Genomic DNA, 27,242 nt, shown 5'->3' on the forward strand with positions numbered 1-27,242 from the left:
CTGGACAGTGTTTTAGGTGCTGGTGACACAGAAGTAAATAAATCAGCAAAAATTTCTGCCCTCATGGAGCTTACATCCCAGGGGCAATATAATAAAATAAATAAGTAAAAATATATGTTAGAGAGTTATAGGTGCTCTTAAATATAATTCAGGGGAGGGAAGAAATGTGTATGAGAGGCTTATAATGTAGTAGGCTGGCCAGGGAAGGCCTTATTGAGAAAGTGACATTTTAGAAAAAACTTGAAGCAGGGAGGGAGTAACTTGTGGCTATATAGGAACAGGGTATAAGTTGAGAAAACAGAAGGTACAAAGGTCTGAGGGCAGAAGCACAGCTGATGTATTCAAGCAAGAAGCCAGGTGTTGCTTCTGAGAAGTGGGTGGAGGGATTGTGTAAGGCCTTGTATGTCGTAAAAGACTTTGGCTTTTACCCTTAATGACACTGGAAGCCAGTGGTGGGTTTTGAGCAAAGAAGTGACAATGCTCTGGCTGCTGTACTGGAAATTGATTAGGCTGGGGGGAAGGAGGAGGCCAAGACTAGAAACAATGAAACCAATTAGGAGGCGACTGCAATAATGCAGACCAAATGATGGCAGCAGGGGTAGTGAGAAGAAGTACGATTCTGGAAATATTTTAAAGTAAAACTAACAGGATTTACTGTTGGACTAGGTGTAGGGTGTGAGACAAAAGCGTCAAAGATGACTCAAAGGTCTAGGCTTAAACCATCAGAAGAGAGTTGCCATGTACTAGAGAAGAGTATAGGACCTGAAGCCCAAGGAGGTGGTTTTCAGTCCTAGCCCTGCCACTTCCTAGCTTTATGGAGTCATTTATCCTTTTGGTGTTTATTTACTCATCTGTAATATAGAAATAACAATACTAGTTGTTATATCAAATGAAACAAAATTAGCAAAAGTGTTTTGTAAACCAAAAAAGGCTTAGGTTTTACTATTATCTCAAAAACTTTGAAGGGATTGTTTTGTTTCATCAACTCCTTCCTTCCTCCTCCCTTCAAAAATATGCACAGAAACTCCTTCAGAAATTAAGCCAAGAAACCAGAAATTTAAAATTCCATGTTATGATACAAAGCAGTCTTTTCTTCTTAGGCAGGGCTTTTAGTAAAGTTATAAAACACCAGTATAGACAAAACCCAGAGCCTAGCCCATAACGAAATGCCACAAGGGGGGAAGGTCGCCGCATTTACCCCTTGTTGACATTCTTGTCGTCATCCACCCACTGGATGTGGATGTGCTCCTGGGGATCCTCGGCATCTGCCTTGCCACAGGTGACGGTGAAGTCCTTCATCTCCCGCAGCGCCTGCCTCAACGCATCCATGTTCTCTGCAGTGATCTGGACCATAACACCATCTGAGAATCAGCACCAAGACAACACAGATGGAAACAATGCAAAGCCAGGTAGAAGGGCAGGTGAAACCCTGTACCTAGCATCTAGCAAATCCCTCTAGGATTAAATGTAAAACTCTGTTCTGTTCTCTGAAGCTGACAGATACAAAGAGGTTTTGTTCTTTGAGCTGAACCTCTTACTCATCGAAAGTGTTATGAGGAGCAAATGCCAAGATGGATTCTGCTTAAAACACTTGCCTGTTGATTTCACTTCAGGCACAACGAAGTTTGTCCTGAGACTGCTCAAAGGGAAAACTTACACATGGTCACGTCCCTCTTCTGGACACACAGAGGATTTTGTTCGTGTTTCCACTGATGCATCTATCATGCTTTGATCATATTTATTCGTTTGCATCTCTCGCCTTACTATGACTGCATACAGTGAAAGCCAGTTTGTTAAATAAATCACTGAATACACTACAGCAGTGGGATGGGGAATAAATCCATTTATTGACTAGCAATAAGGCAAACCTACCACATGTGTTTTATATGGGCTACCATGTAGCCAACAGATGATAACTATTTTGGGGCTGCTACCTACCTGAGTCAAAGGCAAATACTGAAATTGAGGGAGAAAGTTGTCACATGCTGAGCAATTACCCTGCTTCGTTGACACAAAATTTTCTCAGCTAGAATAATTTCTAAAGAGCTTCAATAAAAATTTCATAAATAGGCAGCTAATTACTCTACTGACACACACAGTGAAGTGTAAGGCCTAAGAAATTCCCAACCCAAAGACATAAATATAACTTTTAAATACATTGCTTTGCATTTGTAAGAATCTGTGTCAGTTCAATTTATCATTTTGACAACATTGAAGGGGTGCTTTTTAATCACCTTGTAAAGACACCATTTCAAAGGTAGTCAATATTTGATCACATAGGCATTAATTAGTCATTTAAGACCAAAGAACTGCTTAGCTCCTAGATTTCTTAATTTCTTAATACAGTGTTTCTGCTATGTAGTATAATAGCATACTTTGCTCTTCACTTGCTGTTTTATTAAGTTTACCAATAGAGGAGATCAAAGTCAATCTCTTTTAACACACATAAGATTATCTATGTATTTCAGTTAACACAATGGAATCTTCCCTCAGGAAAAAGTGTTCTTAGGGTGCTGGAGTGAGCTACTGTGGAAATGAAAACCTGTCACTGTGTGTGCAGACTATATTTTCCAAAGATGACCACTATATGTCCCGTCTCACATGCTTTTCTACAATGCTACCTTTCCATTTCCCCATCAAGAAATGAAGTCTAACTTCTCTCCCCTTGAGCAGGCTTATGATCACTTCCAACACTAGAGGATGGTGGAAATGACACTGTGTGACTTTCAAGGCTGGGTCATAAAAACCAATGCGGCTGCTGCCTTGTGCTGGAGCAGTTGTGCTTGAGAGTTCTGAGGCACCATATAATAAGTCCAACTATCCCAAAGCTGCATGCTAAGGAGTCCAATGATAAGGACTCTGGTCATTACTCCTAGTCTTTAAATCATCCCAGCACAGGCCCCAGACTTGTGAGTCAAAAAACTTTCAGATAATTCTAGCTCCCGGCCATCAAGTAATCACCAACCTTCAAGTCATCCCAACTGAGGCCCCAGACATCACTGAGCAGGGTCAAGCCAACCCTGCATTGCCCTGTCAAGGGCAGACCCAGAGGAATCAGTGAGCATGATAAAATCGTTGTTTTGAGCCATTAAATTCTGGTTTAATTTGTTATACAACAAGAGTAACTAGATCAAAAAACAGTGAAGAATAGTTGACAAAGAAAATAAATATCCTGTGATAAACCATAATGGAAAAGAATATGAAAAAGAATGTGTGTATGTGTGTGTGTGTGTGTGTGTGTGTGTGTGTATATATATATTATATCTGAATCACTTTGCTGTACAGCAGAAATTAATACATTATAAATCAACTAAACTTCAATAAAATAAATTACAAAAATCAATTAAAGAAAATAAACAATATGCTCATTAGCCTTTCATTAAATTTCATTTAATTAACTTTTGTCAGGATATGTGTCACGTCAATTATAGCAAACCAGCAGCAAATGAATCCCATTCTGTACACCAAATGGTGATTGCAGCATTCTTGTGGGTAATTGGGGCTGAACTTCATCTACATATTTACAGATTCATACCCAGTGATATACCTGAATTCAGACTATGACCCTTTGGGTACCTTATTCCAGAGCTCTGAAAAGCCAACTCTTAACTTTTATGTCGGTGTCCCATGATATCTCTACCACTTACCCCCTTCTTTGGAGAGCTAGGCAACCTTATGACAGTTTTAATTAGCTGAAGAGTGAGATGCTATTGAATAAATAATAGGAGTCAGAAGTCTATGGCAGGACTTCCCTGGTGGCGCAGTGGTTGGGAGTCTGCCTGCCAATGCAGGGGACATAGGTTCAAGCCCTGGTCCGGGAAGATACCACATGCCACGGAGCAACTAAGCCCTGTGCCACAACTACTGAGCCTGTGCTCTAGAGCCCGCGAGCCACAACTACTGAGCCTGTGTGCCACAACTACTGAAGCCCGCGTGCCTAGAGCCTGTGCTCCGCAACAACAGAAGCCACTGCAATGAGAAGCCCGCGCACCGCAAGGAAGAGTAGCCCCTGCTCGCCCCAACTAGAGAAAGCCCACATGCAGCAACGAAGACCCAATGCAGCCATAAATAAATAAATAAATACACACATACATACATACATACATACATACATTTATTAAAAAAAAAAGAAAGTATTCAGATTAATTCATTTGTTTAGAACTGACAGGTAGCACAAATGAGACTAGCTGGAATTAGACGTCAATCCAAAAAAAAAAAAGTCTACGGCAGAAGTGTCAAGGCTTCCTTTAATGTCCCTTGTTTTCCAGTTGTACAGTTAGGACTGAACTAATGTACATGCAGTAGATAACTCATTCTTTACCTTCCACAATACTGGACTTGGCAAGATATCCTGAAGAGGATTTCAGAGCGCCACTGAACACAAAGAAACTGGCACCAGTCACTAAAATAGCAATAGAAATAGTTTAGTGAAGAAAGACTCTGAGTTGGAGGGGTTGAAAATAATAATGAAATATTTGGTAGTTGGGAACTCCAACCATCATCATACAGAAAACAAACAACACCGACTCTATACACCACAATATACAAGTAACCAATTATTCAAATACTAATGATAGCTTAGAGAATGAGGTTTTAAGATATACTCTCCCATTCTGTTTTGTGCTTCCTTCAATCAAGAAGCAAAGAAATCTTAGTGGTCAAGATTAGGGCTTGGTTTGCAGCTTGGTTTTGTAAACAAAATTTTATTTGAACACAGCCATATCCATTCATTTACATATTGTCTATGGCAGTTTTTGAAGTATGATGCCAGAGTGCTGGCGACAAAGACCACAGGCCTGCAAAGCCTAAAATATTTATCATATTCACAGGAAAAGTTTGCTGACCCCTCATCTAATTCATTGCTTTTTTTAGATCAAATATATTTTGAATATGGAGATATGGTTGCCAACTATTTTATTTACCAAGTGGAGCTATTAAAAAAACAAACACCAAAAAACAAAACAAAACAAAAAAACAAACACCTATTTAAAAGACAAACACCTCTTCATGAAAGAAAGGATATTTAATTACATTTAGCTTTATGAAAACTGCACTACACTTTTTATTTCTCCACATCTTAAACTGGACTGAGCTATTCCACCTTCCTACCCATTGGCCCTACAGTATCTCTAATGGGTAGGTGATCCAGCCTTTGTCAGAGACTCCTAGTGACAGGGAGCCCACAAAGCACAAGGCAACCATTTCTATTTCTGGATAGCTCTCAGTGTTACAGAGTGTGCTCTCAAATTGAGCCCAAATCTAGATCCTTGTAGCTTTCACCTACTGGTGCTGGTTTTGGTCTTTTGTAGCTATAGAGGGTAAGGTGAATATTATTTCCACATAATAGAAAACCTTAAAAATAGAGATAGCTATTTTTCACCCTCTTTCAATCTGTACTTTTCCAGGTTAAACATTTATACTTTATTCAAGAGGTCTTCCTTTGACCTAGTTTCTAAACTTCTCACAGGCCTTGAATCATCCTCTGAAGACCCTCTAGTTTTATCACCAATTACGTTAATGATATCCAGAACTTATTCAAATATTATAGATATGATTTGACTAATAGGGAGCATAGTGGATTTATCACCAACCTATTTTAGATATTATATTTGAATATACATGTGCTCAGTACCTTTTATGCCTTTACTAAACAACTGATTTAAAAAATATACTGAAGACAATGACCTACAGTATGTCTACTAGAGAAGTGTTTCATAAAGCATACTAAAGAAAGCTAGCTTTAGGAGATATTCTGAGGGAAAAAAAGATTCATGGTCAAATAAATTTGGGAAGGTCTAGGCACTATCCTGCTTTTGTAAAATCACAATACACATCAGTTTGTTAAAGGCTCTGAAAAGTCCTGCAGTAAAGAAATCTGCTTAAACTTGTTTAACATAGGATTTCTCAGTCTAATATAATAAGCGAAACTTTTATTTATGTGAATATTTTAAAAAACCATAGAAGCTGATAAGACACTTTAGGAAATGGCACATTGAGCAATGCTTCTTAAATTCTAATATGTATTTGAATCACACAGCAATTGTGTTAAAACACAAATTCTGACTTAGCAGATCTGGGGTATGGAGTCTTCATCGCTAACAATCTCCTAAGTGATGGGACCACATTCTGAGTACCACCGAATCTAGAAGGCTTCCTTCAGAATCCTGTCAACCTATTAATTTAATTAACATTCTTTGGGTATGGTCATTCAAAAAGCTCTAAATCTACCTAAGCATATTCTCACCATGGGGCCTAGTCTTCTACCTTCAAATATCAATGCTGGCTCTGTCAGTATCCTGAGGCAGTATTTTCAAGATGCTCCCCTCAATAACAGAGATCCCATTTGCAACTCTAAGTCTGGGTAGTCAACATACTCCTAAAGAATAAGCTTGGAAAGGTTAATTTAATCAAACTGTGGTCACCTATTCTGACAGTGAGTGTTATGGGGCTGAGATATCCAACTCTCCAGTTCCAGTACAATCTTCCATTCTTATAACCTCAATCAGCTCAAACACTCACCCTTTCTGGGTTGATTGTGAATACTGATAGCCTGGGTCTGATAGTTGCCATCATCATTCTGGACACACACGAGATGAGAGTCTGCCTTCTCATTGAAGCAGGCACCTCCTGCCAGGACATGCTCATTGGACTTGTTCATGGCTTTCATCATCTGCAATCAAAGAAGAAGGCTAACTTTCTTATTCTGCCAAGAATGGGCATTTTTTGGTGTGTCTGACATAGCACAACTCCACAACTTCTCAAAGACAAAAGAGAATATTATTATTTAATTAAAGTGACAAAGAAGCTACCAAATAATGAAAACAAAGTGAAAAATCAGTCACTATTAGTAAAAATTCACATACTTGTTGAATTCTCTCTATAGTTTATAGGTGATTTATATTACAACCCAAACACATGACATTTTGCATTCATTTTCTGTCTTTTTATTGCTGCACTAAACTCAAGTAACTAAAATTAGTTTAGCTAATTACAATAGTTTCTCCTATCCACTGGATTCTCTGAGAATATATATACACTGAAATTCTAAGTCAAAAGAATGTCCCACATTTAAGTCTATCTTGTCTTCTTTTTCTACATCCATACAAAGGAGTGCTTTCCTCTACAAATATATGAACTCCATTATTTCTTAGTTTTATTAACTTATGTTTGATATCTTCAATGAAATCACTTACTAATATTTTGCTTTGTTCTTATAAAGAGATTTAAGGTGATAATTCTGAACCTAACCTGGAAAAACTCATCGGCCACCACTTTGTATCTAGTAAATAAATCTGAGCTTATACAATCTTGATGTTAAATCTGGCTTCTCGTTGAAATAGGCTAATGATAATTTATTCGTTTGTTTTTATCCCCATTTTTTCCTTCATGTCATCATTTGTTAAACTTTCTAATTCAATCTTTTTAAATGGCTTTGATCTTTTGAAAACTCTAGTTTAAAACTTTTATTTTCTTTTACTCCCCTCTTCTTCTTACATTATAAACTGCAGTGTGAAAAACAGCAGATGAGTGTTCTGATACCTTTTATATTCTTGTATCACTATACTCAAAAAATGTATTGAAATGAAATTCACGACATAAAATTAACCATTTTAAAGTGAACAACTCAGTGGCATTTAGTACATTCACAACGCTCTTCAAGCGTTATCTAGTTCCAAAACACTTCCATCATTCATTCCAAAGTAAAATCCCTTACTCATTAACCAGTTTCTTCCCATTCCCCCCTCCAACCACCAATCTGCATTCTGTCTGTATTCTGGATATTTCATATAAATGGAACCATGTAATATGTGACTACTGTGTCCAGCTTCTTTCACTTAGCATAATGTTTTGGGAGCTCATCCATGGTATAGCATATATCAATACTTCATTCCCTTTTATGGCTGAATAATATTTCATTGTGCATATACACTACAATTTGTTTAACCATCCATCCATGAATGTTTGGGCTATGTCGGCCTTTTGGCTATTGTGAATAGTGCTACTATGAAAATGTGTGTACATGTACTTGTTAAGAGGAACTGTTTTCAATACTTCGGAATATATACTAGGGGTAGAATTACCGGGTCATATGGTAATTCTATGTTTAACTTTTTGAGTAGCTGCCAAAATGTTTTTCACAGTGGATGAACCATTTAAAATTTCCACCAACAATGTACTAGGTTCCTAATTTCTCTGCAGCCTTGTCAACACTTGTTATTTTCCACTGTTGTTGTTGTTTTTTATAGCCATCCTAGTAGGTATGAAGGAGTACCTCATTGTGGTTTTGATTTGCATTTCCCTAGTGACTGATGACATTAAGCATCTTTTCAAGTGCTTGTTGGCCATTTGTATATCTTCTTTGGAGAAATGTCTCTTTAAGTCCTTTGCTCGTTTTTAAATTGGACTGTTTGTCTTTTGTGTTGAGTTATAAGAGTTCTTTACATATTCTAGATCTAGAGACCAGATCCTTAACAGATATATAGATTGCAAATATTTTCTCCCATTGTATTGGTTGTCTTTTCACTTTCTTGTTAATGTCCTTGGATGCACAAATGGTTTTAATTTTTACTAAGTCCAATTTATGTATTTTTTTCTTTTTTTGCTTGTGCTTTTGGTGTCATATCTAAAAATCCACTGCCAAATCAAAGGTCATGAAAACTTACCCTCATGTTTTTTTCTAAGAGCTTTATGGATTTAGCTCTTATATTTAGGTCATTGATCCACTTTGAGTTAAACTTTGTTCATGGTTTGAAGTAAGGGTACAACTTAATTCTTTTTACATGTGGATATTCAGTTGTCCTAGTACCATTTGTTGAAGACTATTCTTTCACCATTAAATAGTCTTGGCATTCTTGTCAAAATCAACTGGCCATAAATGTGTGAATTTATTTCTGGGACCTTAATTCTATTCCATGCCAATACCACACTATTTTGATTACAATAGCCTTGCAATAAGTTTTGAAATTGGGAAGTGTGTAGGCTCCAATTTTGTTCTTTCACAAGATTATTTTGGCTTCAGAGTCCCTTGCATTTCCAAATGAATTTGAATACTGGCTTTCCATTTCTACAAAAAAAAAAAATATACTGGCTTTCCATTTCTACAAAAAAAAAAAAAAAAGGCCACTGGAATTCTGATAGGGCTTGCACTGGATCTGTAGATCACTTTGGTAGTATTGACATATTAACAACATTAAGTCTTCCAATACATGAACATGAGATGTCTTCCCATTTATTTAGGTCTTCTTCAAGTTCTTTCAACAAGTTTTATACTTTTCAGGTTTCAAGTCTTTTACTCCTTGGTAAATTTACTTCTAGGTACTGTATCGATACAATTCTGAGATATCATCATCTCCTGGTTTGACTTTGTTATGTTTATAACTCCTACAAAGTTAATATTTTAATACATAGCTGTATCGCCAGAGGCATCCAAACAATAATTAAATATTCCCTTCACACTAACTTTTATCAACCCATTAAAACAAACCAGTTCTATCAGGGTTTTCCAAAGATTACTTTTAAATAAGTTTTTGCAAATAAGATAAGTCAGCTAGAAGATTCCTACTTAGGGAAGTCAATAGGTAGACTAATTTAGGTTCTCATTTGCAATTTACACTTGTATCACATGAAGGAAACGGATACAATCATATACAGCAATTCTAAAAAAATATTATATCCATCATTTCTTCCAAATCATTAGGCTAAAGTGTTTCTAATTTTGTCTACATTGAACAGATTAAAAATATTTTCAGGAATTCCCTGGCGGTCCAGTGGTTAGGACTCAGCGCTCTTACTGCCAAGCCCTGGGTTCAATCCCTGGTCGGGGAGCTAATATCCTGCAAGCTGCACGGCATGGCCAAAAAATTTTTTTTAATAAATAAATATTTTTGATTCAGACATTCTAAATAAATTAGCTAGCCTCTAAGAAAATCATTTCCCTGGATGTCAATTTCAAGCCCAATGAGATTTTAAAAACTTCGTATTTCTTTAGAAATGAATGAACAGATTTTTTTCTCTTAAAACTATGTTCATTTATACCAAAAGGAGAATTTCCCAGATATTCAAAGGATCTTACTGAACATAAAATAAACTTACACTTGTTATATAAATACTGGATTTTCCATTTTATTTGTGCCATTTCTCTACTCTGTCAATTCAAATTCTGTAATATCTCTTGACCTATCACTATTGCCACTGCAGTTCAAGACCAATTACCTCTTTTCTGGATATAATAACAACTTTATAACTGTTTTATCTATAGTCAGTCTCTAGCAGCACTGACTCATTCCACATGTGAAATAAAATTCATATTTTACGGCAACACAAGAAAAATTTAAACATAAAAAATTCTCTCTGCCTTTTGGCCTCCTCTCTCCCCTCTACTACTGTGCACTGTGAATCGGCATTATGCATCCACCAAACCTCCCCACTGGCAGAAATACCTGCTTAACCATGAATGCAACATTCTCCTAGCTCCAACAAGACCACTTAAAAGATAACATTGCTTCTGGATCTTGTAAGGGGGCCATTTTTTGCAGATCTGGATTGTGTAAACTGTCAGTAATATGTAATTTAGTGTAGAGCACTCTGTCTCAAAAAACTTATAACTGTGCTTTGAATTCTAATGAGCATAACATTTCTCAGAGCTTTCTGAGATGCTGTTCTGGGTTATAATCCTCAATTTGGCTCAAATAAAATTTTTCTTTTCTTTCTTAGATTGACTGATTAATTTTTAGTCCACACAGAATGTTCCCACATTTACAAAGCACAGCTCTGATCATATCACATCTTCCCCACCTTGTCCTCCATTCAAATCACAAGCGTCCTATGCTCTAACCCCAAACCAACTTTCTTGTATTACCTCTCTTCCTACTGTATGCTTACAAGCAGGACTACTTCCATTTTCCATCTCTGAGCTTTAGCATATGCAATTTTTTAGTCTCCCTTTTCTTCTCCCATATCCAAGCACCTGAAAAAGCTGACCCCAAATCAAGGCTTAGGAAAAACACCAACTCCTGCATGTAGCCTTCTTTAATTCCCTATCAGACACTAATGTGACCAGTCCCTTCTTTGAACTGCCATAGCACATTCTTCGTATTTCTTATATGGCATCATCCACATTCAGCCCTGGATCTGATTAATAGCAAGGATTCAAGCCAGACTGCCTATACTTCAATCCCGGCTTTGCTACTAACTAGCTGTATGTCACTGGGCAAGTTACTTGATTTCTCTGTGTCCCAATTTCTTCCTCTGTAAAATGTGATAATAAAAGTAACTATTTCATGGGACTTCCCTGGTAGCGCAGTGGTTAAGAATCCGCCTGGGGGCTCCCCTGGTGGTGCAGTGGTTAAGAATCCGCCTGCCAATGCAGGGGACACGGGTTCGAGCCCTGGTCCGGGAAGATCCCACATGCCGCGGAGCAACTAAGCCCATGCACCACAACTACTGAGCCTGCGCTCTAGAGCCTGCGAGCCACAACTACTGAGCCCACATGCCACAACTACTGAAGCCCGTGCACCTAGGGCCGCGCTCCGCAACAAGAGAAGCCACTGCAATGAGAAGCCTGTGCACCACAATGAAGAGTAGCCCCCACTCGCTGCAACTAGAGAGAGCCCACGTGCAGCAACAAAGACCCGATGCAGCCAAAAATAAATTAAAAAATTAAAAAAAAAAAAGAATCTGCCTGCCAATGCAGGCGACACGGGTTCGAGCCCTGGTCTGGGAAGATACCACATGCCACGAAGCAACGAAGCCCATGCTCCACAACTACTGAGCCTGTGTTCTAGAGCCCGTGAGCCACAACTACTGAGCTTGAGCGCCTAGAGCCAGTGCTCCGTAACGTGAGAAACCACCACAATGAGAAGCCCGTGCACCGCAACGAAGAGTAGCCCCTGCCCGCCACAACTAGAGAAAGCCTGCACGCAGCCACAAAGACCCAAATGCAGCCAAAAATAAATACATAAAAATAAATTTTAAAAAGTAACTATTTTATGTGATGAGAACTAAACAAATTAATATTAATAAAGTGCTTAGAACAGCACCAAGAGCATAATAAGCTCAAGTGTTTGTTAAATAAAATTTGTACGCTCATCTCTTCCACACTGCTTATAAAATTGTAAAGCAACCTTCAAGTCAGCAGCAAATAATTCAATTGAGTACATCTTATGAGATAATGGGATTCAGATCTTCCTAAGAGCTCACAAATTAGTGACAATGACATACTGATAACAGGCAGGAAGCAACTTCTGTAACAACAGTATATGCAAAATCGATAACATCTATGAAGTGCCAACCATGAGCCAGGCACTGAGCTAAATTCTACTTTGGTCTTATATCAAAAGGACCATTTTAACATACCAAGTGAAGCAGTACATAAGCTTTATTTTCCTGTGTTTCCCACCCCCAGAGTCTAACCATTCACACAATCACAAAAACCAATTAAAAAAATACAGTTCTAGGGGAATTTCCTGGTGGTCTAGTGGTTAGGACTTGATGCTTTCACTGCCGGGGCCCAGGTTTGATCCCTGGTCGGAGAACTAAGATCCTGCAAGCCTCGCGGTGGAAAAAAAAAAAAAAAAAGAAAAGAAACTTTAAAAAAGACTGTAAAAGATGTACAAATATTAATATATTATACAAACTTAGAGGAAACAGAAATCATTACAGCTTAGAATAATCTGAAAAGGCAGCCCCCCAAAAAAAAGATGGGAACAGAGGAAAGAAGGAGTGATACTGCCTGGAAAATGGAGAATTCTAGGAAGGTTTCCTAAAAGCTTTAACATTTGAATTGGTTTTGAAATCAGGTACAGAGGAAGAACACTTTGGATAAAGAGAAAAGCATGAGTAAAGGAAGAGAAAGAACTGAGAAAGGAACACTGAAATGAATAACAATGGGACAGGTGGAGGAATATCCTTCCCTGGAGATATTTAGGGAAGATATAAATATTTGTCCTTCCAATTAGCTGGGGTTCACTTGTGTCTAGAACCTGGCATCCACCTTCCAGGCCTATGGGTCTACACATCATGAACCATGAACCTTCACTCATTCATGTAGCAAATACTCAATGAGCATCTAATGGGTACCAGGCACTGTGTTAGTACTTGGTTTATTCAGTGTGAACAAACAAATCTTCCCTCATAGAACTTAAATTCTTGTGTGTAGAGGGGGAGGAAAAAAAATTAAATAAATAAGTAAAATACTTTAAATGTTAGACATTGATAAGTGCTATACAGAAAAATAAAGCATGAAGGAGGACTAGGAGTACTGTCTAGTGCAATTTAATATTGGATACTTAGGAGAGGTTTTACTGAAAAGTGAGGGAAAAGCCATGGGAATATGTAAGGAAGAGCCTTACAGGCATTTAGAATAGCTGGTGCAATGGCTGTGTGGTTGTAGCATGTTAGCAAGCCAGGCAGTTTAAACGAACATTAATTAAGGACAGTGTGACTGAAAAGGGAGAGGTATAAGAAGTTAGGTTAGACAGGTAATGGGTTAAGAAGTACAAATGGTATAGAAGACTTCAGTGATAGTTCTGACTGGTATGAAAGATCTTTGAAGAATTTTGAGCAGAGAAGTGACATGATTTGACTTAGTTTTAACAGGATCACTTGGGCTGCCGTGTTGAAAATAAACTGATGGGGGAAAGGCTACCAATAAGAAGACCAGTTAGACATGAAAGGATGCTCAACATCACTAATGATTAGAGAAATGCAAATCAAAACTACAATGAGGTATCACCTCACACCAGTCAGAATGGTCATCATCAAAAAATCTACAAACAATAAATGTTAGAGAGGGTGTGGAGTAAAGGGAACCCTCTTGCACTGTTGGTGGGAATGTAAATTGATATAGCCACTATGTGGAACAGTATGGAGGTTCCTTAAAAAACTAAAAATAGAACTACCATATGACCCAGCAATCCCACTACTGGGCATATACCCTGAGAAAACCATAATTCAAAAACAGTCATGTACCACATGTTCATTGCAGCTCTATTTACAATAGCCAGGACATGGAAGCAACCTAAGTGTCCATCAACAGATGAATGGATAAAGAAGATGTGGCACATATATACAATGGAATATTACTCAGCCATAAAAAGAAACAAAATTGAGTTATTTGTAGCAAGGTGGATGGACCTAGAGTCTGTCATACAGAGTGAAGTAAGTTAGAAAGAGAAAAACAAATACTGCATGCTAACACATATATATGGAATCTAAAACAAACAAACAAAACGGTTCTGAAGAACCTAGGGGCAGGACAGGAATAAAGACGCAGATGTAGAGAATGGACTTGAGGACACGGAGTGGGAAGGGTAAGCTGGGACGAAGTGAGAGAGTGGCATGGACATATATACACTACCAAATGTAAAACAGATAGCTAGTGGGAAGCAGCCACATAGCACAGGGAGATCAGCTCGGTGCTTTGTGACCACCTAGAGGGGTGGGGTAGGGAGGGTGGGAGGGAGACGCCAAGAGGGAGGGGATATGGGGATATATGTATATGTATAGCTGATTCACTTTGTTATAAAGCAGAAACTAACACACCATTGTAAAGCAATTATACCCCAATAAAGATGTTAAAAAAAGAAAAAAAGACCAGTTAGGAGACCACTACACAAATCCAAGATTAACTGAGACCAAGACTGGCCCAAGGATTGAGAGGTGGTTGGATTCCAGATATATTTGGAAGGTAGAGCCAAAAGAATTTTCTAACAGATTGGACATAGGATATGAAAGAAGCCTTAAAGATGACTCCAAAGTTCTGAGCCTGGTAACTGGAAGGATGGCACTGCCACTAACTTAGGGAAGACTGCAAGAAGAGGAGGTTTTGAGGGAAGATCAGGAGGTCAGAATGGAACTTGCTAAGCTTGAGATGCCTATGTAAGTAGAGATGTCAAGTGGGCAATAAGACACTCAAGTCAGGGAGTTCCCTGGTAGCCTAGTGGTTAGGATTCCAGGCTTCCACTGACGTGGTCTGGGTTTAATCCCTGGTCAGGGAACTGAGATCCTGCAAGCCACGCGGCACAGCCAACAAAATTAATTAATTAATTAATTAATTAATTTGTTTTTTTAAAATTTTATTTACTTATTTATTTATTTTTGGCTGTGTTGGGTCTTCGTTGCTATGTGTGGACTTTCTCTAGTTGCGGCAAGTGGGGGCCACTCTTCGTTGTAGTGCGCGGGCTTCTCATTGCGGTGGCTTCTCTTGTTGCGGAGCTCGGGCTCTAGGTGCGCAGGCTTCAGTAGTTATGGCACATGGGCTCAGTAGTTGTGGCTCATGGGCTCTAGAGCGCAGGCTCAGTAGTTGTGGCTTGCGCACTTGGTTGCTCCGCGGCATGTGGGATCTTCCCGGACCAGGGCTCGAACCCGTGTCCCCTGCACTGGCAGGCGGATTCTTAACCACTGTGCCACCAGGGAAGTCCTAATTAATTAATTTTTTAAAAAGACATCAAGTCTAACAAAACAGGGAAGAGAGTCAGGCTGAAGGAAGATATTTGGAAGACATCAGTATAGAGACAGTATTTAAGGCCAGGAGATTGGATAGATCACCAAGGAAATGGATAGAGATAAATAAAACTTACAGGGATTGAGCCCTTGAGTTTTTCAAAATGAGTGAAATATGGGGTCAGAAAGAGGGATGTACGGAGATAGAAATTAAATTGTGGGAGATGAGGGATGCCGAAGGAGTCCAGGGTTTCTTGTGGTGCTTGAACACAATGAGATTAGAGCTGGTGGTCTCAAAGTCAAAAGTGGCAGCAAGCTTGTAAGTGCTGGGAGATAGGGAAGGCAAGGGGTTTGGCTAGAAACAGCATTCTGAAGCCACTGTTCACTCCTATCAATGGGCATGCAGTGACACTGGAGGAAGGGGAAGACAATCTTACTCTGAACATGCAGTGTTCAGCAGTGACTTCCTGGTGCAGTCACTGGAGGGAGAGCAGCCAGGGCTCCTTCTTGGGGATCCTTATATTTTCATTTAACCTGTGGTTAAATACTGTCTTCCATGTATAACACTGGGAACAGCTATGCTAATAATCAATGGAACAGCACCTCCTTCCTCTGCACTATTTTCCAGAGCAGTTTTCACCAACTCCTTTCATTCTTTTGAAAAGAAGACTATCAGTTCCTCCTCCCTAAGAGAAAAGAAATGTATTCCTTGAAGGCCAGAAAATAAAACATTCCTTAAGCAGATTTTAGGGCCATCTGTTTTGATTTGTGCTACAATGAACCTTTAAAATTATGCTTTTGTAATTTCACATTTCTCTGAAGAATATGTGTAGCTTTGAACTAAAATAAACCAAAACTCTGACTTTAGAATTGCACAGGGAAAAGACTCTCAAGAGGCCATTCAGCCTAAATTATACAAGATGGGGATTACATAGATATACAATTTCACAGATTCTTGCATTATATCACAACCAATATAAATTTCTCTATTTCTCTCTGGTTTTGAGTAAAGAATTAATACAATTTTGGTCCTTTTTGCTTGAAACTTTGACATGAGGTTAACTCTTTGGTTCTATTCCCCCTGTGACATGATGAAAGTTTGAATGTCCACTACATTTCTTGAAAATTTTTGTTATTTTTTAGTTATATTTAAAATAATTGGCAAAATACATATTTAGTACATATTTAAAGTGTACAATCTGATGAATTTTGATATGTGTATATATCCATATAAACAGCACTTGAAATCACTCTACTCTGTTCCATCAATCTAGAAATACATATTATACCAAAACAATACTGTCTTGATTAATCTACCTTTACAATAAGCCTTAACATCAGGTAGTGTAAGTCTTTGAATTATGTTCTTTTTCAAAGTTGTCTCAGCTATTCTAGATTTTTTGCATCTCCACATATATTTTAGAATCAGTGTCTCAATTTCTATTTTGAAACAGCCTGCTGGTATTTTGATTGGGACTGTGTTGAAGCTATGAATCAATTTCGGGAGAAATGACATCTTAACAATATTGATTCTGATTCATAAATATAGTATATCTCTTCACTTATTTGGGTCTTCAATTTCTCTTAGCAATGTTTTGTAGTTTTCAGTGTATGAAAATACTATTGTTTTTTTAAATATTTATTTATTTATTTTTGGCTGCGTTGGGTCTTCGTTGCTGCGCATGGGCTTTCTCTAGTTGTGGCGAGGGGGGCTACTCTTTGTTGCGGTGCGTGGGCTTCTCACTGCGGTGGCTTCTCTTGTTGCGGAGCACGGGCTCTAGGCCCGCGGGGTTCAGTAGTTGTGGCTTGCAGGCTCTAGAGCGCAGGCTCAGTAGTTGTGGCACACGGGCTTAGCTGCTCCATGGCATGTGGGATCTTCCCAGACCAGGGCTCGAACCCATGTCCCCTGCATTAGCAGGCAGATTCTTAACCACTGTGCCACCAGGGAAGTCCTACTGTATTGTTTTAAAATTCCAATTTCTGATTGTTAGTATACAGAAATACAATTGACTTTTACACAGTGATTTTGCAACTCTGATAAACTCATTGACCACATCTAGTACTATTCTGTAAATTCTTTAGAATTTCCTACATAGACAATCATGTTATCTGTGAATAAAGACAATCTTACTTCTTTTTTTCCATCTGTATTCCTCTAATTTTGTTTTCTTGCCTTATTACATTGGCTAGAAGATCCACTGAAATGCTGAATAGAAATAAGAGTAGACATCATCTCCTTGTTCCCAGTCTTAAAGAAGAACCAATCAATCAGTCACTGTTAGATATATTAAGTTTTTCATAAATTCTCTTTATTAGATTTTAAAAGTTCTCTTCTATTTTTAAACTGCTGATACATATATATATATATATATATATACACACACATATACAGATAGATATCTCTCTCTATATATATATATAGAGAGAGAGAGGGTTGGGGGGAGAGAGAGAGAGATTGAATGGAAGTATGGATTCATCAAATGCTTTTTCTGCAGCAGCTTTTTCTTTTAACATGTTTTTCCTTTCTATCCTGTTAATATGCTGAGTTACAGATTGATTTTTGAATGTTAAACCAATTTAGCATATTTGGAATAAGCCCCATTTAGTCATGAAGTACCTTATTATTTTGTGTATTACTGAATTGGATATACTAAAAACTTGTTATGTATTTATGCAACCACCTATGAGGGATATAGGTCTGCAGTTTTCATTTCTTCCAATTTTTTCTAGTTTTGAAACTAGTGTAATGAAGGCCTCATCGAAAGAGATTCCCTCCTCATCTATTTTCTAAGAGTGTATAGAACTGGTGTTATTTCTTCCTTCATTTTGTAAAAGTCAGCAGTGAACATATCTAGACCTGGGCTTTTCTTTGTGAAAAGGTTTATAATAATAAATTCAACTCTTTCAATGGATGCAGGGCTATTCCAGCGACCTATATTTTCTTGACAGAGGTATGAAGGTTGATGTTCAAAGAATTTGTCCATTTTGTCCAAGTTGGACATGTATTAGCATAAATGTGTTCATAATATGCCCTATTGTCTTCTTACTATTTACAGGACTTGTAATGATATCCCTCTCTCCCACATCTCATAATGTTAATTTGTGTTTTTACTATTTTTTAATTGAAGTATAGGTGATTTACAATATTAGTTTCAGGTGTGCAACACAGTGATTCAATATTTTTATAGATTATACTGCATTTAAAGTTTATAAAATAGTGACTATATTTCCCTGTGCTGTACAATATATCCTTCTAGTCTTATTTATTTTATAGACAGTAGTTTGTACCTCCTTACTCCCTTACCCATATCTTGCCACTCCCCACCCCCCTCTCCCCACTGTTAACCACTAGTTTATTCTCTATATCTGTGAGTCTGTTTCTGTTTGGTTATATTCATTGGTTTGTTTTATTTTTTAGATTCCACATACAAGTGATAGCATTACAGTATTTGTCTTTCTCTGTCTGACATATTTCACTAAGCATAATACCCTCTAGGTCCATCCATGTTGTTGTAAATGGCAGAATTTCATTCTTTTTCATGGCCGAGTAACACTCCATTACATAGATAGACAGATAGATAAAGAGATATATCTATGTATCACATCTTCTTTATCCATTCATCTGTTGATGGACACTTAGGTTGCTTCTATATCTTGGCTACTGTAAATTATGCTGCTATGAACACTGGGGTACATGTATATTTTCAAATTACTGTTTTTGTTTTCTTCGAATATACATCCAGGAGTGGAATTGCTGAATCATATGGCAGTTCTATCTTTAGTTTTTTGAGGAATCTCCATAATATTTTCCATAGTAGCTGTACCAATTTACATTCCCACTAACAGAGTACTAGGATCCCCCTTTCTCCACAGCTTTGCTAACATTTGTTATTTATAGGCTTTTTTAAAAATTAATTTTTATTGAAGTATAGCTGCTTATAGACATTTTGATGATAGCCATTTTGACAAGTATGAGGTGGTATCTCACTGGGGTTTTGATTTGCATTTCTCTGATGATTAGAAATGTTGAGAAACTTTTCATGTGCCTTTGGCCATCTGTATATTTTCTTTGACACAATGTCTATTCATGTCTTCTGACCTTTTTTTTTTTTTTTTTTTTTTTTTGGCCATGCCGCGCAGCTTGCAGAATCTTAGTTCCCCGACCAAGGATCAAACCTGGGTCCTGGCAGTGAGAGCACTGACTCCTAACCACTGGACTGCCAGGGAATTCTCTTCTGACCATTTTTAAATCAGGTTGGTTGTTTTTTTGATATTGAGTTGTGTGAACCATGCATATAGTTTGGATATTAACCCCTTATCGGTCATATCATTTGCAAATATTTTCTCCTATTCAGGAGGTTGTCTTTTCATTTTGTTGACGGTTTCCTTTGCTGTAAAAAAATTTTTTTAAATTTAATTAGGTCCCACTTATTTATTTTTGCTTTTATTTCTTTTGCCTTGGGAGACAGATCTAAGAAAATCTTCCTATACTTTATGTCAAAGAGTGTTCAGCCTGTGTTTTCTTCCAGGAGTTTTATGGTTTCAGGTCTTACATTTAGGTCTTCAATACATTTTGAGTTTATTTTTGTATATGGTGTGAGAAAATGTTCTAATTTCATTTTTTACAAGTAGCTGTCCAATTTTTCCAGCACTACTTATTAAAGAGACTCTCTTTTCTCCAGTGTATATCATGCTTCCTTCATTGTAGGTTAATTAAACATAAGTATGTGGGTTTACCTGGGGGCTCTCTATTCTGTTCCATTGATCTGTGTCTGTTTTTGTGCCAGTACCATGCTGTTTTGATGACTAAAGCTTTGTAGTACAGTCTGAAGTCAGAGAGTATTATACCTCTAGCTTTGTTCCTTTTTCTCAAGATTGGTTTGGCAATTCTGGGTCTTTTGTGGTTCCATATAAATTTTAGGATCATTTCTTCTAGTTCGGTGAAAAATGTCATGAGTATTTTGATAAGGATTGCATTAAATCTGTAGATTGCTTTCAGTAGTATGGATTTTAACAATATTAATTCTGCTAATCCATGAACCTGGAATATCTTTCCATTCCTTGGTATCATCTTCAACTTCCTTCATCAATGTTTTATGGTTTTTAGAGTACTGGTCTTTTACCTCCTTGGTTAAATTTATTCCTAGGTATTTTATTCTTTTTGATAAAATTTTAATTGGGGTTATTTTCTTGCATTCTCTTTCCGATAGTTCATAATTAGCATACAGAGAAGCAATAGGTTTCTGTATATTAACCTTATATCCTGCAGCTTTACGGAATTCATTTATTAGTTCTAATAGATTTCTGGTGGCGACTTCAGCATTTTCTATATGCAGTATGATGTCATCTGTAAACAGTGACAGTTTTACTTCTTGCCTTCCAATTTGGATGCCTCTTCCTTCTTTTTCTTGTCTGATTGTTGTGGCTAGGACTTCCAATATTATGTTAAATAGAAGTGGTGAGAGTGGGCATCCTTTGTCTTGTTCCTGATTTTAGAGGAAAAGCTTTCAGCTTTTCACCATTGAGTATATTAGCCATGGGTTTGCCATAAATAGTCTTTATTATATTGAGGTATATTTCCTCTATACCAACTTTGATGAGAGTTTTTTTATCATGAATGGACGTTGAATTTTGTCAAATGCTTTTTTTGTGTGTCTACTGAGATGATCATGTGACTTTTATCCTTCCTTTTGTTAATGTGGTGTATCACACTGATTGATCTGTGCATGCCTGGAATAAATCCCACTTGATCATGGTGTATGATTCTTTTTATACATTGTTGTATTCAGGTGCTAATATTTTGTTGAGAAGTTTTGCATCTATACGCATCAGAGATGTTGGCCTGTAATTTTCTTCTTTTGTAGTGTCTTTTTCTGATTTTGGTATCAGGGTAATGGTAGCATCATAAAATAAATCTGGGAGTGTTTCCTCCTCTTCAGTTTTTTGGAAGAGTTGAGAAGGACAGGTATTGCTCTTCTTTATATGTTTGGTAGAGTTCCCCTGTGAAACAGTCCAATCCTGGAATTTTGTTTGCTGAGAGTTTGTTTGTTTGTTTTATTAGAAATCCAATTTTACTACTAGTGATCATCTGTTTGAATTGCCTATTTCTTCCTGATTCAGTCTTTGAAAGTTCTGTGTTTCTAGAAAATTGTCCATTTCTTCTAGAATGTCCAATTTGGCATATAACTGTTCATAGTATTCTCTTATGATTTTTTATATCTCTGTGGTGTTGCTAATTTCTCCTCTTTAATTTCTTATTTTGTTCATTTGGGTCTTCTTTCTTTTTCTCTTGACGACCTTGGCTAAAGGTTTAACAATTTTGTTTATCTTTTCAAAAGATAAACATTGGTTTCATTGATCTTTTCTATTGTTCTTTTGGTCTCTATTTTATTTACTTCCTCTCTGATCTTTATTATTTACTTTCTTCTGCTAACTTTGGGCTTTGTTCATTCTTCTAATTGCTTCGGATGGTAGGTTAGGTTGTTTATTTGAGATTTTTGTTCTTTCTTGAGGAAGATCTATATCACTATAAACTTCCCTCTTAGAACTGCTTCTGCTGCATTCCATAGATTTTGGAAAGTTGTGTTTCCATTTCAATTTCCATTTTCATTTGTCTTGAGGTATTTTCTTATTTCCTCTTGCATTTCTTCATTGACACATTGGTTTTTTTAGTAGCATGTTGTTTGGTCATCACGTTTGTTCTTTTCCCATTCTTCTTTCTGTAACTGATGTCTAGTTTCATAGTGTTGTGGTTGGAAAAAATGCATGACATTAATTTCTATCCCCTTAAAGTTGCTGAGACTTGTTTTATGGCCTAGCATGTGATCAATCCTGGACAACACTCCATGTGCACTTGAAGAGAATGTGTATTCTGGGTTTTTTTTGGATGGAATGTCCTGTAGATATCTATTAAGTCCAACTGGTCTAATGTGACATTTAAGACTACTGTTCCCTTATTGGTTTTCTGTCTGAATGATCTAGTGATGCAAGTGGGGTGTTAAAAGTCCCCCACTAGTATTGTAATTTGTCCATTTCTCCTTTTAGGTCTGTTAATATTTGCTTTATATACTTATATGCTCCTGTATTAAGTGCACATATGTTAATGAGTATTATATCCTCTTCTGGTATTGGTCCCTTTATTATTATATAATGCCCTTCTTTGTTTTCTATTATAGACTTTGTTTCAAATACTGTTTTATCTGATATGAGTATTGCTACCCTTGCTTTTTTGTCATTTGCATTTGTATGAAATACCTTTTTTTAAAAATTGAAGTATAGCTGATTTACAATGTTGTGTTAGTTTCTGGTGTTCAGCAAAGTGATTCAGTTATACTTATACATATTCTTTTTCATATTCTTTTCCGTTGTGATTTATTACAGGATATTGAATATAGTTCCCTGTGCTATATGGTAGGACCTCATTTATCTATTCTATATACAATAATTTGTATCTGCTAATCCCAAACTCCTAATTTATCCCTCCCCCACCTTTCCCCTTTGGTAACCTAAGTTTGTTTTCTATGTCTGTGAGTCTGTTTCTGTTTTGAAAATAAGTTCATTTGTATCATATTTTAGATTCCACATATAAGTGGTATCATATGGTATGTGTCTCTTTCTGACTTACTTCAACTTAGCATGATAATCTCTAGGTCCATCCATGTTGCTGCAAATGGCATTATTACATTCTTCTTTATGACTAATATTCCATTGTGTGTGTGTGTGTGTGTGTGTGGCATATCTTCTTTATCCATTCATCTGTCGATGGACATTTAGGTTGCTTCCATGTCTTGACTATTGTAAATAGTGCTGCTGTGAACACTGGAGTGCATGTATCTTTTCAGATTAGTTTTCTCCAGATATATGCCCAGGAATGGGACTGCTGGATCATATGGCAACTCTATTTTTAGTTTTTTAAGGAACCTCCATACTGTTTTCCATAGTGGCTGCACCAATTTATATTCCCACCAACAGTGTAGGAGGGTTCCCTTTTCTCCACACCCTCTCCAGCATTTGTTATTTGTAGACTTTTTAATGGTGGCCATTCTGACCAGTGTGAGGTGATACCTCATCGTAGTTTTGATGTGCATTTCTCTAATGTTGAACATCTTTTTGTATGAAACATCTTTTTCCATCCCCTTACTTTCAGTCTGTGTGTCCTTAGCTCTGACATGAGTCTCTTGTAAGCAGCACATAGAAAGGTCTTGTTTTTTTAATCCAATCAGCCACTCTATGTCTTTTGATTGGAGTATTTAATCCATTGACATTTAAAGTGATTACTGATAGATATGTACTTATTACCATTTTGTTAATTGTTTTCTGATTGCTTTTGTAGGTCTTCTCAGTTCTTTTCATCTTCTTTTAGTTTCTTCCCTTGTGTTTTAATGGTTTTTCTTTAGTGGTATGCTTGTGTTCCTTTCTCTCTAGTTTTTGTATGTCTATTGTAGGTTTTTGACTTGTGATTCCCATAGGGTTCATACGTGTTGATCTTTAACTATGTCTACTTGTTTTAAACAGGTAGTCCTTTAAGTGCAAACACATTCTAAAAAATCTACATTTTGTGTTTCTGATGTCATATTTTACAGCTTCATGTTTATCGCTTCACTGTTTTATAGTTGATTTTATAATTTTTTGTCTTTTAATCTTTGTACTTGTATATTTAAGTGGTTGATCCTCAGCCTTTACTATATATTTGCCTTTAATACTGGATTTTCCCCTTCCTATAGATTTTTTACTTCTTGTTGTAGCCTTGTCTCTTCCACTTAGAAAAGACCTTTTAACATTTCTTGTAGGTAGGTTTAGTATTGATGGACTCATTGTTTTTGCTTGTCTGAGTTGTTTTTCTGTGTGTCAAGTCTAAATGATAATCTTGCTTGTAGAGTATCCTTGGTTGCAGGTTTTTCCCTTTCAGCACTTTAAATATATAATACCATTCCCTTCTGGCCTGCAAAGTATCTGCAGAAAAATCAGAATTCTAAAGGCCTTTAGAATCCTCTCTTTAACTTTTGCCATTTTAATTATGATATGTCTTGGTGCGGGTCTGCTTGGGCTCATCTTGTTTGGGACCCTCTGTGCTTCCTGTGCCTGGATATGTTTCCTTCTTCAGGTTCAGGAAGTTTTCAGCCATAATTTTATCAACTACATTTTTGACCCCTTTCTTTCTCCTGGGATCCCTATAATGTGAATGTTGGTAAGCTTGATATTGTCCTAGAGGTCCCTAAAACTGCTCTCTTTAAAATTTTGTTTTTCTTTTACTGTTCTGGTTGGGGGATTTCCATTATTCTATATTCCAAATCACTTATGCATTCTTCTACATCACCTACTCTGCTGTTAATTCCTTCTAGCGTGTTTTTCATTTCAGTTATAGTATTCTTCAGTTCTGACTGGTTCTTTTAAATATTTTCTAGTTCCTTGTTAAAATTCTTACTGTGTTCATCTATTATTTTCCCTAATTCAGTTAGCATTCTTATTACTAATGCTTTGAACTCTTGATCTGGTAAGTTATTTATTTGTTTCATTAGTTGTTTTTTCAGGAGTTTTCTCTCGTTCTTTCAACAGAAACAAATTCCTCTGTCTTCTCATTTTGCTTAACTTTCTCTGTCTCTATGAAATTAGGTGGCAGTTATCTATTCTGGTCTTGAAGGGCTGTCCTTGTGTGAGTGTCCTTATACAGTGCACGTGCCAAGTGGCTTCGGTGGGAGTGCTGGATCTGACACAAGCACAAACCATCTCTTCCCCCAGGGCGTGCTGGCAGCTATCACCCTGGTACAAAGTGGGGTTGGAGGTGGAGTGGCTAGGAAGAGAGCCAGGTGTGAGCTGGGGCTTCTCCTCTGCTCGGTGGCCATCAACACCCTATTAGGGGTGCAGTGAGGTCCCAGGTTGCTGGAGCAGAATCCCTGAGGGTCAGGTCCAAGCTGTCTCAGTTCCCTCTAAGTGTGTGATCTCCCACTCCCAGCACCAGCTCCCTTGCTCCAGAGGGGAGCAGTACTAGAGCAAGAAGGGCTGGAGTGGGTGCTCAGCATGGGTTGCAATGCGGGCTATGGTAGTCCTGGTCCCAGTCCGAGTCCTAGAGTGCTTCAGATGCACTGCCTCCATGAACACCAGCAATGGCTGCCCCCACCCCATTCAGATGCCTTTCTGGGTCCACGTTGGCTCTGTCCCTCACAACCGTGCACTCCCCTTGGCTGCAGCAGCCCTTGCCCTAGTGTGGAACTGTGTCATGGAGCAACTGGGGATGGAAAGGGCACTCAGCTCAGGCTGGGGTGCACGCTGCAGTGGTTGTGGGAAACCAGCCAGAGTTCTATGCAGCTTTAATCTCCTTCCTCCACCTTTTTTCAGGAGTAGCAAGTGTGTGCATGCACTTCATAATCAGAGTCTTACAGCCCTCCTGTTAGTCCCACTGGTTTTCACACCAGCTAAGGTGCTCATCTTCTCAGTGTCAGACCTCAAGGTTAGGGTGCCCAATATGTGGCTTGAACAGCTCTCTCCCCAGGGAGGATCTCTGAGCCTATGTAATCCCCCTACTTTTCTGTGTCTCCTTCTAGGGACACAGGTTGACCTGATCGCTTCTCTTCCCTTCCTACCCGATTTTGTGGATCTGTCTTAGAGCCTTGGTTGTACAAGAATCTTTAGGCCAGTTTCCAGTGAGAAATGCTCCACATGTTGATGCACTGGTGATGTGTTTGTTGGGGGGGATGGGCAGTGAGCTCCATGTCCTCATACTCTGCCACCTTTCTTGTACCCTGTGTGTTTTCACTATTTATGTAATCAATCTGATTAGCAATTTGATTTTATTGATCTCAAGAACTTTTAATTTCATGTTTTAAATTGTTTCTCTGCCTTCTATTTTGTGAATTGCTGGTCTTTATTATTTCCTTTCTTCTGTTTGCTTTGTGTTTCATTTGCTCTTCTTTTTCTAATTTCCTAAGGTAGAAGAGTAGGTCAATGATTTGAGATGTCTTTTTTCTCTAATATAGAAGTTTAATGCTATCAATTTCTTTCTAATCACTGCTTTAGCTGCATCCCACAAATTCTGATATGCCATGTTTTCATTTTCAGTCAGCTCAAAATATTTTCTAATTTTTCTTTAGGTTTCTTCTTTGACCCATGGGTTATTGAGAAGTGTGTATTTTATTCAAGTTTTCTATATCCTTGATGATTTTCTGTCTACTTCTTCTATCAATTATTGATACAGGGGGTTATTGAAATCTCATAATATACTTGTGGATTCATCCTTGTAGTTCTATTTATCTATATTTGTCCTTATAGTTCTAACAGTTCTTGCTTCATGCATTTTGAAGCACTGTTATTAGATGCACAAATGTTTAGGACTGTTATACCCTTTTGATGAATTGATCCCTTTATAGTTATGAAATGTGCCTCCTTATCCCTGGTAATATTGTTTATTCTGAAATACACTTTGATATTACTCTATCCACTCAAGCTTTCTTTTGATTAGTATTACTGTAGTATATCTTTTCCCATCCATTTACTTTTAAACTACCTGTATCCTCATATTTCAGGTGGTTTTCTTATTCACAGCATATAGCTGAATCTTTCTTGTTTATCAATCTAACAATTTCTCCTTTTTAATTGAGGGTGCTTAGGTCATTTATAATTAATGTGATTATTGATATGGCTGGATTTAAATCTAGCATCTTGCCATTTATTTCCTATTTGTTATATCTCCTCTTTGTTCTCCTTTTCTTCTTTTTCAGCCTTCTTTATATAGTTCCAGTTTATTTTTGTTGGCTTATTAGCTATACCTCTCCATTTAAATTTTTCTAGTGGTTGCTTTTAGATTT

At 37.5% G+C, this 27,242-nt stretch overlaps 1 protein-coding gene across 4 annotated transcripts in view; it reads right to left on the bottom strand.

Annotated features, from left to right (window-relative positions):
• ZFYVE9 (zinc finger FYVE-type containing 9) overlaps positions 1-27,242 on the bottom strand; it is a 185,743-nt gene that overhangs the window by 6,247 nt on the left and 152,254 nt on the right. For 3 of the 4 annotated variants that reach the window (XM_061184220.1, XM_061184219.1, XM_061184216.1), the window contains 3 exons: positions 6,520-6,670; positions 4,322-4,402; positions 1,199-1,361 (listed from right to left, as the gene is read on the bottom strand). In XM_061184220.1, the coding sequence (XP_061040203.1) occupies positions 1,199-1,361; positions 4,322-4,402; positions 6,520-6,670 (395 nt within the window). The remainder of the gene's footprint in view (positions 1-1,198; positions 1,362-4,321; positions 4,403-6,519; positions 6,671-27,242) is intronic. The other variant, XM_061184218.1, reaches the window with a different exon arrangement.

This window comes from Eubalaena glacialis, chromosome 3, assembly GCF_028564815.1.
Source record: "Eubalaena glacialis isolate mEubGla1 chromosome 3, mEubGla1.1.hap2.+ XY, whole genome shotgun sequence".
NCBI lineage: Eukaryota > Metazoa > Chordata > Mammalia > Artiodactyla > Balaenidae > Eubalaena > Eubalaena glacialis.